The sequence below is a fragment of the Bos grunniens genome, chromosome 10 (assembly GCF_055505025.1).
Source record: "Bos grunniens cultivar Pamir isolate PY7600 chromosome 10, Bosgru_T2T1.0, whole genome shotgun sequence".
NCBI lineage: Eukaryota > Metazoa > Chordata > Mammalia > Artiodactyla > Bovidae > Bos > Bos grunniens.
The window spans coordinates 57169392-57185395 of record NC_141174.1 but is presented as its reverse complement, the minus strand read 5'-3'; the positions used below and the strand labels follow the sequence as shown (position 1 = coordinate 57185395).

The 16004-nt window shown below is 38.3% G+C and overlaps 1 protein-coding gene across 39 annotated transcripts in view; it reads left to right on the top strand.

The window, feature by feature from the left end:
• HERC1 (HECT and RLD domain containing E3 ubiquitin protein ligase family member 1) overlaps positions 1-16004 on the top strand; it is a 214403-nt gene that overhangs the window by 41431 nt on the left and 156968 nt on the right. For 37 of the 39 annotated variants that reach the window (XM_086321411.1, XM_086321393.1, XM_086321423.1 and 34 more), the window contains one exon: positions 10698-11653. In XM_086321411.1, coding sequence (XP_086177537.1) covers positions 10724-11653 — 930 coding nt within the window. In that variant the 5' untranslated portion in view covers positions 10698-10723. Of the gene's footprint in view, positions 1-8848; positions 8960-10697; positions 11654-16004 lie in introns of all 39 variants that reach the window. The other 2 variants (XM_086321401.1, XM_086321391.1) reach the window with 1 other exon arrangement.

Here is a 16004-nt window from a genome sequence, read left to right as displayed (position 1 = left end):
TGAAATTGCTTATAAGGTGAACCAACGAATCTTTGTAATTTTAGATAGACTAAGTTTTCTTTGGGGCTTCCCTGGTAGCTCAGATAGTAAAGAATCTGCCTGCAATACAGGAGACCAGGTTTGATCTCTGGGTGGGGAAGATCCCCTGGAAAAGGGAATGGCAGCCCACTCCAATATTCTTGCCTGGAGAATCCCATAGACAGCCAGCCTCAGACGCCATCTCCTTCAGATTCTGAGCTTTACTTTCAGGTTGGCAGATGTTATGCAGGTCCGGTTGGGGTTTGGTGCCACTTGTAGGTGTGGCATGGATCCAGGAATCTGCTCCCTGATATTCAGTGGCATAGTGGCTAGTCAACAGTACCTGATAAGGCGCCCTTCTGCCTTCTTTTGATAATGTATCCTACATTCATTTTGGGTAAGCAGTTCCTGCCATACTGTTTTGTTTTCTTTTTCCCCAATAGTTTATTGACTTGTAATTCATATAACACACAATTAACCATTTTAAAGTGAATAATTCAGCTGTACTTCACCACGTTGTGCTACCACCATCTCTGTCTAGTTCCAAAACATTTTCATTACTCTGTAGTAAAACTTCTTACCCATTACGCAGTTTCTCCTTATTCTCTCCTCCCACTAGCTTCTGGCAAGAAATGACTTTCTTTTTCTCTCTGTGCATTTTCCAGTTCTTGGACATCTCATGTAAAAAGAATCATACAATATGTGACTTTTTAATGTCTAGCTTTCACTTAGCGTAATGTTAACAAGGCTCAGTCATGTTGCAGTAGGTATCATTACCTCATTCCTTTGTATGGGTGGATTGCATTGCATTGCATAGACAATATATTTTGTTTACTCATTCATCTGTTGATGGCACTTGAGTTTCCACTTTTTGACTATTATGAGTAAATATGTTGTGAATTTTCCATACAAGTTTTCTTGTGAATGTATGTTTTCAGTTTTATTGGTATAGACCTCAGCTTTCATCACTTTCTCAGCGGGATTCATGGTCTGACAGTAGATTCATAACCAGAGGTTTACGTACTGTTGTATTTGTCAAGGAATTAAGTCTGACAGTTACTGTGGTTGCCACTCTGTATTTCTTTCATTTCTGCTTCATGTATTTCATTACTGTGCTCATACATAAAGGTTTGCAACAGTTGTATCTTGATAATGATTATACTGTTTATTACCAAGAAACTTTTTGTCCCAATTGTTATTTACTATTAAATAGGTAATACTTTCTTGGCGGGGTGTGGGGGGGGTGTTGAATTTGCTTGTTAAATTATTATCTTACATTTTATCTTTAAGCTTTCCACATTGTTTTGTTTTACATCTCTCTCTTATGGATAGCATATATATTTTAAATAAGTTTTACTTATTAGATCTTATTGTTATATATACTTAATTTATAACAGATTATAAATAATGTGCATATATTTTGTTTAGATAGCATATAGATTTTTTTTTTTTTGGTATCAGTCTTTGTCTTTTTAAAGTACTTTTTAAATTTATTTTTTAATTGGAGGAAAATTGTACAATGTTGTGTTGGTTTCTGCTGTACAACAATGTGAATCAGCCATACATATATCCTTTCCCACTTGAGCCTCCCTATCCCTCCCCTTCCCTCCCCCAACCCCACTGCCCTAGGTCATCACAGATTGCCTGATGGCTGGGCTCCCTGTCTTACATAGCAGCTTATCACTAGCTGCGTATTTTACACATGATAGTGTGTATATGTCGATGCTACTTTCTCCATTTGTCCCATTCTTTCCTCCCCCCACTGTGTCCACAAGACTCTTCTCTGCATCTGCGTCTCCATTCTAGCCATGCAGGTAGGTTCGCCAGCACCATTTTCTTAGATTCCATATGTATGCATTAACATACAATATTTGTTTTTCTCTTTGACTTACTTCACTCTGTATAACCAGCTCTTGGTTCATCCAGCTCATGGAACTGACTCAAATTCCTTCTTTTTTATGGCTGAGTAGTATTCCACTGTATTATGTACCACATCTTTATCCATTCATCTGTAGCCATCTGGACATGTAGGTTGCTTCCATTTCTTGGCTGTTGTAAATAGTGCTGCAGTGAACATTGGGATACATGTGTCCTTTAAAATTGTGGCTTTCTTAGGGTATATGCCCAGTAGTGGGATTGCTGGGTCATATGGTAGATTTATTTTTAGTTTGTTGAAGAATTTCCGTACTGTTGTCCATAATGGGTGCATCACCTACCAACAGTGTAGGAGGGTTTCCTTTTCTTCACATCCTCTCCAGCATTTATTGTTTATAGATTTTTTGATGATGGCCATTCTGACTGGTGTGAGGTGATACCTCATTGTAGTTTTGATTTGCATTTCTTTAATAGTGGGCAGTTTTGAGCATCTTTTCACATGTTTGTTGGCCGTCTGTATGTCTTCTTTGGAGAAATGTCCGTTAGGTCTTCTGCCCCTTTTTTGATTGGAATGTTTGTTTTTCTAATATGAGCTGTATGAACTGCTTACATGTATATATTTTTTAGAGGTTAATTCTTTGTCAGTTGTTTCTATTGCAATTATTTTCTCCTGAGGGTTGTATTTTAATCTTGTTTATTATTTCCTTTGCTCAGAAAAACTATTAAGTTTAATTAGGTTCCATTTGTTTATTTTTGTTTTTATTTCCATTATTCTAGGAGGTGAATCAAAGAGGATCTTGCTGTGATTTATGTCACAGAGTGTACTGCCTATGTTTTCCTTTAAGAGCTTTATAGTTTGTGGCCTTACATTTAAGTGTTTAATCCATTTTGAGTTCATTTTTTTGTGTATGGTGGTAGGAAGTGTTCTAGTTCAATTCTTTTTACACATAGCTGTCCAGTTTCCCAGCACCACTTATTGAAGAGGCTGTCTTTTCTCCATTGTATATTCTTGCCTCCTTTGTCAAAGATGAGGTGCCCATGGGTGCATGGGTTTATCTCTGCAGCCGAGGCCTGTGGGGAGTTGGTACAGTCTGAGGCGGTTCTGTGTGCTCTCCCATGGGAATTGGCCCTCCGAGTCATGTGTCCCTCCACAGAGCTAAGCTGTATAGGTTCCTGCAGTGGTGTGGGCGGTAAGTAACCTGTATTTTCTCACAGCTTAGTGGCAGATGCTATCTTTGCAGTCTGGACCGCAGTGGATGGTATTTTGCCCCCTGGCTCAGGCACTTGCCCTGGCTTTGGTGGTGACCAGTCCGCTTGGATTGCCCCCTCTGGGATCGTACATTGCAGTTGTGTCTAGTTCTGCCTTTGGCACTCGTAACCAGCTTTGGTGGTGGCTGGGCATACATACCTGTGCGTGTGTGTGCACTCAGTTGTTCAGTCATGTCTGACTCTTTGTGACCCCATGGACTGTACCCTGTCAGGCTCCTCTGTCCGTGGAATTTCCAGGCAAGAATACTGGAGCGGGTTGCCATATCCTACTGTAGGTGATCTTCACCCAGAGACTGAACCTGCCTCTCTTGTGCCTGCTTCATTGGCAGGTGGATTCTTTACTACTGCACCACCTGGGAAGTAACCGTATCTACCTCTGGGGTTGTGTGGTTCACAGCCGCTACTTACTCCACTTGTGGCATTCACTAAGGTGGGTTACTGTGGTCTCTAAGCTCACGGAGTCCGAGGGTCCCTGCGACAATGATCTCTTGCCCCTGGGAGGCACAGGCTTTTCCCTGGACTCCCTCAGCTGTGTTGTATTAGCACATATGTTCATGGCAGTCAACCCCGATGCTCTCCCTGAGGTCCGACCCCTGAAGCCTGAACCTCAGCACTCGGTCCCCATTCACTTTGGTGGGCATGCTGGGAAGTACTGTTTCACATTGATCTCTGTGAGGAATTCTTTCCATTTTGCCTCCCAAGCACTTGTTGCTGTGCTCCCCTCTGAGATTCTGAAGCTCCTCCCTTCCCCCCGCCCATGAGAGGGTTCCTGAGAGTGTGGAGACTTTTTCTCCTTCACAACTCCGTCCCTGGGGTGCAGGTCCCTGTCCCAAAATCCTTTGTCTCTTTTTTATCTTTGTTTTTTGCCCTGCTTCATTCTGAGGAGATTGGCTTGCCTTTTTGGAAGCCAACAGTCTGCTGCCAGCATTCTGTAGGAATTGTTTCACATGCAGATGTAAATTTGATGTGTTTCTGGGGAGGAGCATGGTCTTTCCATCTTACTCCTCTGCCATGTTGAAAAGTCCCGTGTCTTTGGTTTAAATAGATGGGTTTTGCTGGTAGTGATGTAGCAGATATGCTTAGTCTTATTGCAGACCTTTTTTCTGTTTTATCTTTTAATAGTTCTTTACTTTCTTCATTTTTTTGTCCCTTTGTTAAATATTTTGCATTTCTTTGATTCATCTCTGTCCTTGCATAATTTGGAAAAGTATAAGAATATCGCTAGATAGCAGTAATTATCCAGAAAAGGAAATAGGAAAATTCCATTCATACTAGCACAAAACCAAAAATACTTAAGAAACACTTTATTAAGAAAGGCATAGGACCTATATGGAGAAAATGTAAAATAAGGTTGGGTCAAATAGAAAGGCATATTATGTTCTTGGGTGAACAAATTATCATGAAAATGTCTATTTTATGAAAATATATGTATTTAATGAAGTTCAAATTAAAATGTGCTCTGTTGAGAGGTAGCATGTAATTTTTTTTTTTAGAGTGATGTTTCATTTTTTTTTCCTCTTTTTAAAAATTAAGTTTATTTATTTTAGTTGGAGGCTAATTACTTTACAATATTGTAGTGGTTTCTGCCATACATTGATATGAATCAGCCATGGGGGTAGCATGTAATTGAATACAATAATCTTAGCGGTTAGGGACATGCTTTACCCCATCAGAACATTTATAACGCCATTGTAATCAAGTCACTGTTGGCATAAGAATGGCAAGTAGACCAAATATACAGAGAGAGAGAGAGAGAGAGAGAGATATTTTAATTCTCATAGTTGTTTCCCCCACCCACACCCCTTAGTTGTCCTTGCCTTTGCTAACTTATTGTTTGCGTCTGCTCTTCCTTGGACAGTTTATAATTCTTTCTTCATTTCCAAGAATTTTGTCTTTTTCTTCCATTTCCTTCTTGTTGTTCAGTCGCTAAGTTGTGTCCAACTCTTTGGGACACCATAAACTGCAGCACACCAGGCTTCCCTGCCCTTCATCATCTCCCAGAGTTCAGTCAAACTCATGTCCATTGAGTCGGTGATGCCATCCAACCATCTAATCCTCTGTTGTCCCCTTCTCCTCCTGCCTTCAATCTTTCCCAGCTTTAGTGTCTTTTCGAATGAGTCAGCTCACTCATATCAAGTGGCCAAGGTATTGGAGCTTCAGCATCAGTCCTTCCAATGAATATTCAGGGTTGATTTCCTTTAGGATTGACTGGTTTGATCTCCTTGCTGTTGAAGGACTCTCGAGAGTCTTCTCCAGCACTGCAGTTTGAAACCATCAGTTCTTCAGCACTCAGCCTTCTTCTCTTCCTGTCCCTTACCTTTTCAAAAACTTTTATTTATTATGTGGTCTTTTTCTGATTTTATTTTTCTAATTTCTGAATCAAGACTTTTTATATCCTCAAATGTTTAAATGTGTTTAGTTTTGTTTGAATTGTTAACTTTTATTTTTTTATGCTTTCTTTTTATCAGGAAGATTTCCCTTAGTTGATGTTTGTGAACTTTCCTGATTTTCTGTAGTAGTTCTTTGTGGTCTTTTTTCTTGTTCATTTTTACTGTATCGAGCTTTTAAGAAAATAATATTCCTAATTTAATGGCACCCTCTTTTTAAATTTTTAATTAGAGAATAATTGCTTTGCAATGTTGTGTTAGCTTCTGCCATACAACATTAATTAGCCATAAGTATACATATGTCCCCTCCCTCTTATACATAAGTATACATATGTACCTCCCTCCTACCCTCTGTCCCATCCCACCCCTCTAAGTTGTCACAGAGCACAGGATTGAGCTCCACTAGCTTATCTTTACATATGGTAATGTTTATGTTTCAGTGCCACTCTCAATTTATCCCACCATCTCCTTCTCCCACTGTGTACACCACAAGTCTGTTCTCTATGTCTGCAACTCTATTGCTGAATGGAACTCTCTTCTGTCTATATAGCAAAGTCCAAGTACTTTGAAGAATTTTTTGGTGTGTGTGTATGTCATTCGTTTCTTTTGCTTGAGAGGAAGCTTTGTTATATCTCCAGTTTTATGGTTCTCTTTTGTCTTGCAGAACCCTAAATATTCACTCCTACTTTTTTTCTTTTACCTTTTACCATCCAGTTGCCAAAGAATTCTTCTCTCTTCTTTTTTGTCTTTTTTCTCCTCTCTGCATTTCAAGGATTACTCACATAAATCATACCTGTCAATTAAAATTGTACCTGCTCCTTTAGATCATTCCTGACCCTTTAAATCTACTTTGAAATCTCTTTCTTGTAGTTTGTGTTCTAGAAACTTGTTCTGTATTTTCAGATTTAGTGTGGATCTAATCTTTCTGGTGTCATTCCAGATCATCTTTAGGCTCCTTCGCTATCCTTCCTCTTCTCGGTTTCCTACAAATTTTCTTAGTCTGCTTTTGCTTGCCCAAAGCCTTGTGGCTGTTTGAGGTGAGAGTATGTGCACTGGGATTGATGCTGTTTCTTTTTTTTACAGCTGATTTGCAATTTTGTCATAATATATCTTCAAATTATGCTGTAGGTATAGTTTTGTGTAGAATTTAATTTTTCCTTACTGTTTGGGAGGAAATTTGGGGAGATAATTATGTAACTGCCACTGTCCTCAGCTGTCTTGGAAGTCCAGGATTACTTAATAAATGGTAGTGGCATAATTAGCCATCTACATGGAAACAATAAAATTGGAATCCAATTTTACACCATACAGAGCTTATTAAAAATGCTACTGCTTCATTTTGATATTTGGCAAAACTAATACAATTATGTAAAGTTTAAAAATAAAATAAAATTAAAAAAAAAATGCTACTGCTGCTGCTGCTAAGTCACTTCAGTCGTGTCCAACTCTGTGCGACCCCATAGACGGCAGCCCACCAGGCTCCCCCGTCCCTGGGATTTTCCAGGCAAGAACACTGGAGTGGGTTGCCATTTCCTTCTGCTGCTGCTGCTGCTAAGTCGCTTCAGTCGTGTCCAACTCTGTGCGACCCCAGAGACAGCAGCCCATCAGGCTCCCCTGTCCCTGGGATTCTTCAGGCAAGAAGACTGGAGTGGGTTGCCATTTCCTTCTCCAATGCATGGAAGTGAAAAGTGAAAGTGAAGTTGCTCAATTGTGTCCGACTCCTAGCGACCCCATGGACTGCAGCCCAGGCTCCTCCGCCCATGAGATTTTCCAGGCGAGAGTACTGGAGTGGGGTGCCATTGCCTTCTCCGGCCATTTCCTTCTAGATGAATGTAAAATTCATATAAAGACTCATGTGTAAAAACATAAAAATATACCTCAAGAAAACCCAGGTGAATATCTGGATAACCTAGGAGTCACGTGTAAGAGCATGGTGATGTTGGGGTGCTCCTTTAACCAAGAATGGAAAGCAGGAGCTATAAAAGAAAAGATGTGTGCGTATGCAAAAGGTAGATTTAGAAGAAATATTTGCACTGTTGAGAACAATGATAAAATACAAAAACTTTTTACAAATTGACAGGAAAAATAACCCAGTAGAAAAATATGTGACTAGAAGGACATGAATAAGCATTTCCCAGAAAAGTATATCCAAATGACAAATACACATTCGATGTTCAGATGTTAGTAATCAGGGAGATTCAAATTAGAGCAGCGACATAGTGCTTTATAACAATCAAACTAGCAAAATTAAAAAGAGAAAAATTACCTGTGGCTCACAGGGATGGAGGTAAATAAGGTACTTTTATATCCTCTGCACAATGTTTAGGTAAATACTTTGCTGAATAAAGTGGAAGGAGGCTTATGGTTTTATTTTCCCTCTCCTAAGTATATACTTTCCAAGTATCTAGTGAAGATAAATAAAGCATAGTAATTATAAGCTTGAAAAGGGAAGTACCATTAGATTTTATATTTAGAATTTGACAGGATGTATTTAGAAACAGGAAACTCCTTTAATTAGCCTGGCTTATCTGTCACTGGAGCTCTTTCTTTAAGGTCTATCTATATCTTGAAAATAAAATGCCCTTCACTATATGAGGATCTTTCCCTACCACTAACTGTCATGACTACCATCCTGGGGACTTGCTTGAAAGGCAGGAGTTAGTCTCAACTCCCCTGCAATATTTTATGATGAAAATTTTCAAACATACAGCAAAGTTGAAAGACTTAAAAATGAATAGGCATATATACTCAACACTGAGGTTCTTCCATTAATACTTATTATACTTGTTTTATCATATAGCTTATCCATATGTCTGTGTGTATGTGTATATATGTTTACACATACCCACCAATGTATCTTATTCTTTGATGTATTTCAAGATTACTCACATCAGTGTATTTCCTCCAAATATATGCTTTTATAATATATATCAACTCTATTATATATTTATGCTTATATATGTATATCAACTGGAGTTCAGTATTTATTAAGGTAAAATTTACATGCAGTGAAATGTAAAATCTTAAATATATATTCACTGTGTTTTTACAAATGCGTAGAGCTTTGTAATCCAATGTTGCCCTCACCTTAGGAAGTTACCTCATGCCCTTCCCAGTCTATTCATGCCCTCACCTTCTAGAGGCAGCTGTCATTTAGCATTGAATCTTCTTATGGTTGTGTTTTTTTCTGGGTCAATTTGTAGGAGACAAATTGTTGGGTCATCAACAAACTAATACATGTTTAGTTTTGGAGGCTTCCCAGGTGGCGCTAATGGTAAACAATCTGCCTCCCAATGCAGGAGACTTATGAGACGCGGGTTTGATCCCTGGGTTGGAAGATCCCATGGAGGAGAGCATGGCAACCCACTCCAATATTCTTGCCTGGAGAATTCCATGGACAGAGGAGCCTGGTAGGCTACAGTCCGTGGGGTTGCAAAGAGATATGACTAAAGCAACTTAGCACACACTCACGCATGATTAGTTTTATAAGAAATTACTAGACATCTTTCTAAGGTGGCTGTTCAGATTTTACATTTCCACAAATGGTTTGTAAGAGTTCTGATTGCTCTGTATCCGTGCTAACCTTTTATCTTGTCAGCCTTATTAATTTTAATCCTTATGGGTGTGTATTAATATCTCTGTGTTGTTAATTAGCATCTTTCTGATGAATAATGATGTTGAGCACTTGTGCATTTTGGCCATTCACATATCTTTGGTGAAGTTTTGTTCACATCCTTTTTGACGATTTTAAAAATGAGGTTGTCTTTTTATTATTGAGTTGTTCAGTTGCTCAGTCATGTCCGACTGTTTGCGACCCCATGAATCGCACCACGCAAGGCCTCCCTGTCCATCACCAACTCCCGGAGTTCACTCAAACTCACGTCCATCGAGTCAGTGATGCCATCCAGCCATCTCATCCTCTGTGGTCCCCTTCTCCTCCTGCCCCCAATCCCTCCCAGCATTAGGGTCTTTTCTAAGGAGTCAATTCTTGGCATGAGGTGGCCAAAGTACTGGAGTTTCAGCTTTAGCATCAATCTTTCCAATGAACACCCAGGACTGATCTCCTTTAGGATGAACTGGTTGGATCTCCTTGGAGTCCAAGGGACTCTCAAGAGTCTTCTCCAACACCACACTTCAAAAGCATCAATACTTCAGTGCTCAGTAGGAGTCCTTAATTGTATCTTGGATAGTCCTTTGCAGGGTATATGTCTTGTGAATATTTTATCCCAGCAAACTTAGTTTTTAAGTGTTACTGTCAACAAATACTTACTGAGAGCACTTACCGTATGCTAGAATACAGCAGTAAACAAAATATATAAAAAACATTCTTGCTGATGCCACAGTTCTGGCGTCACTGTAGTTCCTCAGTACAGTCAGGGAGACCAGTAAGAAGGCTTCTTCGGTGATCCAAGAGATGGCTTAGACTGGGGTTTTAGCAATGGAAGAGTGTGAGAACTATTTGGATTCTTCTGTATTTTGAGAGTAGAATTGACTAATTGAATTTGGAGTATAAGTATAAGAGAGGGAGCAATCAATGATGGCTCCCAAAGTTTTTTAGCCAGAGGAAATGGAAGGATAGGGTTGCCATTTATTGAAATGAGGAATTCCACAAGAGGAATAGGTTTGGGTGGGTGTGGGGAAAATGTTGGATTGGGAATTCAGTTTTAAATTTTATTTGAAATGCCTATTAGGTGTCTATATATGGAGAGGTCAAGTGGACGATTACATGTATAAGTTTGGAATTCAGAGGAGAGGCCAGGAGATATAAATCTGGGATCCATCTTCGTGTAGAACCCATTGTTATAATGATAGTGGGACCAGAATCCAAAGAGAAAAGGTACATAAATCACTGATTTTTAAAATAAACCTTTTATTTTGTGATAATTTTAGATTTACGTTAAATTTGAAGAGATAGTGCAGTGTTCTTGTATGCCCTTCACCCGTTTCTCCCTAATATTGCCATCTTAAATAACCATGGTACATTTACTGAAGCTAAAATACTAACATTGATACATAATTGTTAACTAAAGTCCAGACTTTGTGCTTCATCAGTTTGAGATTACTAATTGTAATATGTGATGGAAGTTAAGAAACATTTTCTGAAGTATCTTCATAGGTTTTTGATTGCTTTTTCTTCTCTCTTTATAGAACTAATGGCTGAAGAGTAAATCAATATGGCAACTATGGTTCCACCAGTGAAACTGAAATGGCTTGAACACCTCAACAGCTCCTGGATTACAGAGGACAGTGAATCTATTGCTACAAGAGAGGGGGTTGCTGTTTTATATTCTAAACTGGTCAGCAATAAGGAAGTAGTACCTTTGCCTCAACAAGTTTTGTGCCTCAAAGGACCACAGCTGCCAGACTTTGAACGTGAGTCTCTTTCAAGTGATGAACAGGACCACTATTTGGATGCCCTTCTTAGCAGTCAGCTAGCACTTGCAAAGATGGTATGTTCAGATTCCCCATTTGCTGGGGCACTTCGAAAACGATTGCTTGTACTCCAGCGTGTCTTCTATGCACTTTCTAATAAATACCACGACAAAGGCAAAGTGAAACAGCAGCAGCATTCTCCGGAGAGCAGCTCTGGTTCAGCAGATGTCCATTCTGTTAGTGAACGTCCTCGGTCAAGCACTGATGCACTTATAGAAATGGGTGTTCGAACTGGTCTAAGTTTATTATTTGCACTTCTGAGACAAAGTTGGATGATGCCTGTGTCGGGACCTGGTCTCAGTCTTTGCAATGATGTTATTCATACTGCAATTGAAGTTGTGAGCTCTTTGCCACCATTATCTTTAGCAAATGAAAGCAAGATTCCACCTATGGGCTTGGATTGCTTATCACAAGTAACAACCTTTCTTAAAGGAGTAACTATTCCCAATTCTGGAGCAGACACTTTAGGTCGTAGATTAGCTTCTGAGTTGCTGCTTGGTTTAGCAGCTCAGCGAGGTTCTTTGCGGTATCTCCTTGAATGGATAGAAATGGCACTGGGGGCTTCAGCAGTTGTAAATTCCATGGAGAAAAGCAAACTACTGTCAAGCCAAGAAGGAATGATCAGCTTTGACTGCTTTATGACTATATTAATGCAGATGAGGCGTTCTTTGGTATGTATAATAAATCTCAGCTTTAAAATTCTTATCTAACAATTTTGGAAAAGGTCAACTCAGCTTTTAATGAATTGGTGGTAACAGTGAATGATTTGAGAATTCTACTGGCGATATTAAGTTAGTTAAATATTTTACATACTTGGAGTGAATAAACTTTTATATGTGTTGATGTGAATACGTAATTTAAGGACAAACTAGTTGGTATTATGTTAAGATTTCTGAATCAGGAGTCAGGATTGTAGTTTAAGTTTTATGGCTTCTTATACGAACTTGAGAAATTCATCTAACTTTGCTCTGTTTTAGCAAACTCAAATGTAAAATGAGGGGCCTTGGCTGGTGAGTATGGAGATCTTTTGACAAATTGCTAATTTCTAGCTTCTCAATTTTTATTAAATATTTATTATATGCTAAGTATTATTCTAAGCCCTAGGGATACAGCAGAGAAAAATGTAGTTTCTTGGATCTCACAGCCTAGTGGGGGAATCAGACAGTGCATATAAATTTCAGGTAGTGTGAAGTTCTAAGAATTAAAATAAGGGAGGGAAAGGGAATGCAGAATGATGGACTCAAGCAGAGACTGGGGAGGGGGATAGGTGTGGTATTTTAGTTAATGTGGTCAAGAAAGTCTCTGAATTGTGACATTTGAGCAGAGACCTGAATGGAGGGAAGTGATGAACTGAGCGTCCTAGATTTGTAATGAATATCTTGTTCATGAAGGAATTTAATTACTTGATTATCATAAAGGAACTAACTTTGGATACCATATTAAAGAATAAACAGTAAAATGCAGTGCAGTATGATCAATTTCAAGAATTTCTGAAATTGAAATTCAGTGCTTTTTGAAAACAGAATAAAAGTTTGAAATAATACAAATTTGGAATATAAAGATTAAACCATTCATAAATTGACTTAATTTCATTTGGGTGACATTGATCAGCCTTTTTGGTGTCCTTTATCACCAGATATCATATATCATTTAACAAATTTATTTAGTTTATAAAAATATGATTTATAAATTATGTGTGTATGTTTCATGTCTTACCCCCTGCCAAAAGTGAAGAGCTCTTGGATTGACAGGAATGTTTCGTAAAAAACAATTATGTTGAATTTACTTTTAAACCAGGGCATTTAAATTTTCACCTGGCTAATGTTTTATGCTTGTGAACTGAATAGTAAATATTGGGTCATTTTTTTTTTTTTTTACAAATAATTTTATTGTAAGTAAGTACTTGGAGACTCTAGATTATATCTATGAAAATTTGAATTTCTTAATGTTAAATAAAATGTAGACAGAAAAGCATGTGGTGCTTTGCTCCAAATCTGGCATGTTGGAAAGGCCCTATGATCTTTTATCTAAAGTAGAGACCTAGAGCCAGAGATGCAGTGATCTGAGTAAGAAAGATTTGAGGTAACAGCAGTGAAAGGCATTTAGGCCTCTTGTGGTTTCTTATTGAATATTTAAACATGCACTTGCATATCTGTGTTTCTCATTTTATTTTGTAATTCTTAATACTTTCTGGTAACGTTCTCTAAATTTACACCATTTTCAAATATGTAATCCCATTTGATGACCTAAAATAATGTATCTGTTCTTGGTCACATGTTAATATTTCTGTGAGGAGTTACTTAATTCTTCATTTTACAGTCCCATTTATTTTCCATTGCCTTTGTCATAAAGAAAAGATGTTAATTATTACACAATCAACTTATATGATTGCATGCTTACCCCTAGTGTATTTCCTTTTTAACCAAAATGCTAAATACCCTGAGTCAGAGGCCTTTTTCCCACCTTACCCTCTAAACCTTGTCCTGCAGTATTGCTCCTTAGTGGGAAGAGAATGCCCAAAGAAAGAAAATCGCTTTTCTCTGTATCTGTTTAGCTTCGTTGTCTTTTAGCACATTGGAAATGTTTGTATGCATATTTGTTTGTGAGTTTAAATTGGCTCTATAAGCTTAAGAAATCTTTATACTAAATATACGTACTACCTATGTAATGAGCTTTAATATTCATTTAATTAACGTATAGTATACTATTGCATTCATTTTTTGAATTTTTACTTACTGCTTCCCAGTACCTGGCATAAGGGAAGAAGAGCTCTAACCCTCGTTGAGTGCCTGCTACCTACCAGCTGCTTTTTATAAGCAGTGTCTCATTCAATTATCTTGTTAATCTGTAAAGAAGATATTGTTTACTGTTATCTTAAGGATGAAAAAACTGTGGTGGTTATCCAAAGTTACACACCTATTTGTCAAAAGAACTGAAAGTATAATGTGTACTCCTAATTAAGCACGGATGGGCCATGCACTGTGTTAACCAGTTCTTACAACCCCTAGTCTGTTGGCAAAGCCCGTGTTTTTCTCTGACTACTATAGGCAGCTTTTACACTATTTATGTTAAATAGGCTGACTTTTCCCCCCATGAAGGCCTACCTTAAAGTAGATATAAAATACAATAAACTTATTTTATTGCTGGATTTCCAGTTTTCTCTCCACTTGACTTCTTTCATTTCTGGACAGAATGTTGTATTCACCTAGGCAGAAAGGGCCTCCTTTCTTCCCCTTCTAGGCTATACCCTTATGTTATAACTTTCTGTTGGGGCTAGGATACCCCAGATAGCTTTCGTCAAAATTCTGGGTATATTCTGGGGAAGAATCTTGTATGTTTGTGTGATTTAGTTTGGCCCTCCAGGAGACACCACAGGCCTATGTCAGATTGAATTTAATTAAATTTCAGATAGATCTTAGGGAAAAGAGATGGTTATTAACTTGAACTTTGTATTTATTATTCTTTCTTGCACAGTGAGTGATAGGATCTGATGCTCTTGGTCTCCAGGATTCATATTTCTTACACTTTTCAGTGTTATCAGTTGTTGTTAGTTGAGAACTCATAAAGTATCTAGAGCCTCTCCTGGTACACTGGACCTCATCCTGACCTGATTCTCACTATCTTAAGATTCTCTCCTCATGAGCAGCTGGGATAAAACTTACCCCCAAGCTATTAATAAAAGTTAGAGGGAGAGACACATAACCATCACTTGAGTACCTGGTATGCTTAGTCACTCAGTTGTGTCCAGCACTTTGCGACCCTTTGGACTGTAGCCCAGCAGTTTCTTCTGTCCATGGGATTTTTCAGGCAAGAATACTGGAATGGATTCTCATTTCCTTACCCGGGGTACCTTCCCCACCCAGGGATCAAACCAGCATCTTTTGTGTCTTTTGCTTTGCAGGCGAATTCTTTACTTGATGAGGCATCAGGAAACTGGTATAAGGCCTTAAAAAAAAAAAAAAAAAGAGTTCATCCTTAAATTGTATTTCCATGTGTGATTCTTACTCAACCTCCACTACCTACACATACAGTAATTCAGAGATTCGAGTGCAAGTGTGCAAGATAATCATTAACTTATATTTAAATAAAGAGTAGGGAAATAATGTCACTGTATATCCCCGCATCCTAAAAAAATAAACTAAAAATATCAACAGCAGTAAAGGCGTCTTTGGCCTTTGATGCCACTAGGTATTTGCTGTGTGCCAGATACTGCTAGGCTCTGGGTTAGAAAGATGGATAAGCTTTGTAGCATCCATGCCTTTATCTAGCTTACAGTTTAAGGAAAGAGAGACGCATAGACATTTCATGTTAATGGTACTGGACTGCAGTAGAGCTCTGCATAGGGACAAGGTCATGGGACATAGGAGGAAGGCTAGAGGGGAAGGGGCTGAAAATGAAGGGTGCTTAAGTTTAGTTGAAAAGAGTTTGCTTCCAAACATGAGGTTTGTGAATGAGGGAGCTGAAAAAGTCTTCAGGTGAGAGGTGTAGTGTTCACAGAGTGATGGAGGTGTGGGAAAGCAGGCTTCTGGATGTTCATGGTGGAATGGGATGAACTAAGGCTGATGAGCTAGGTGGGGCCATGTATCCCATGCTATGGGGTTTTGAGCTTAGTTCTGTAGGCAGTGGGGAGTCACTGAAACAATTGGAAGAAGAATAAAACCAGATAGCAAGAACATAAGGAAATGTACTCCATCAAGTCTTAATGTTCTTGTCTGATTATCTTATTAATAAAAAGACAGGTGGGGAAAAAATGAAAAGGTATTATGATGGTAGGTAAATAAGAGAAAGGTAATTCAATGAAGACCTGTAAAACCACATATTTTTGTTATTTTAATTTCCTCTGTATCTTTAGACCTTTGAACTTCCTGTTAGTAGTGTATGAATTGTTACACACTTAACATGCTTTGTTTTCCAAAATGAAAAATGCCTAGATGTAGCCCTCTTTTTCTGTTATGTAGTATATGTACAAAACACATTAAGAATTCTATACAAAATGAGTTTTAGAGATGTCTTTAATCCAAA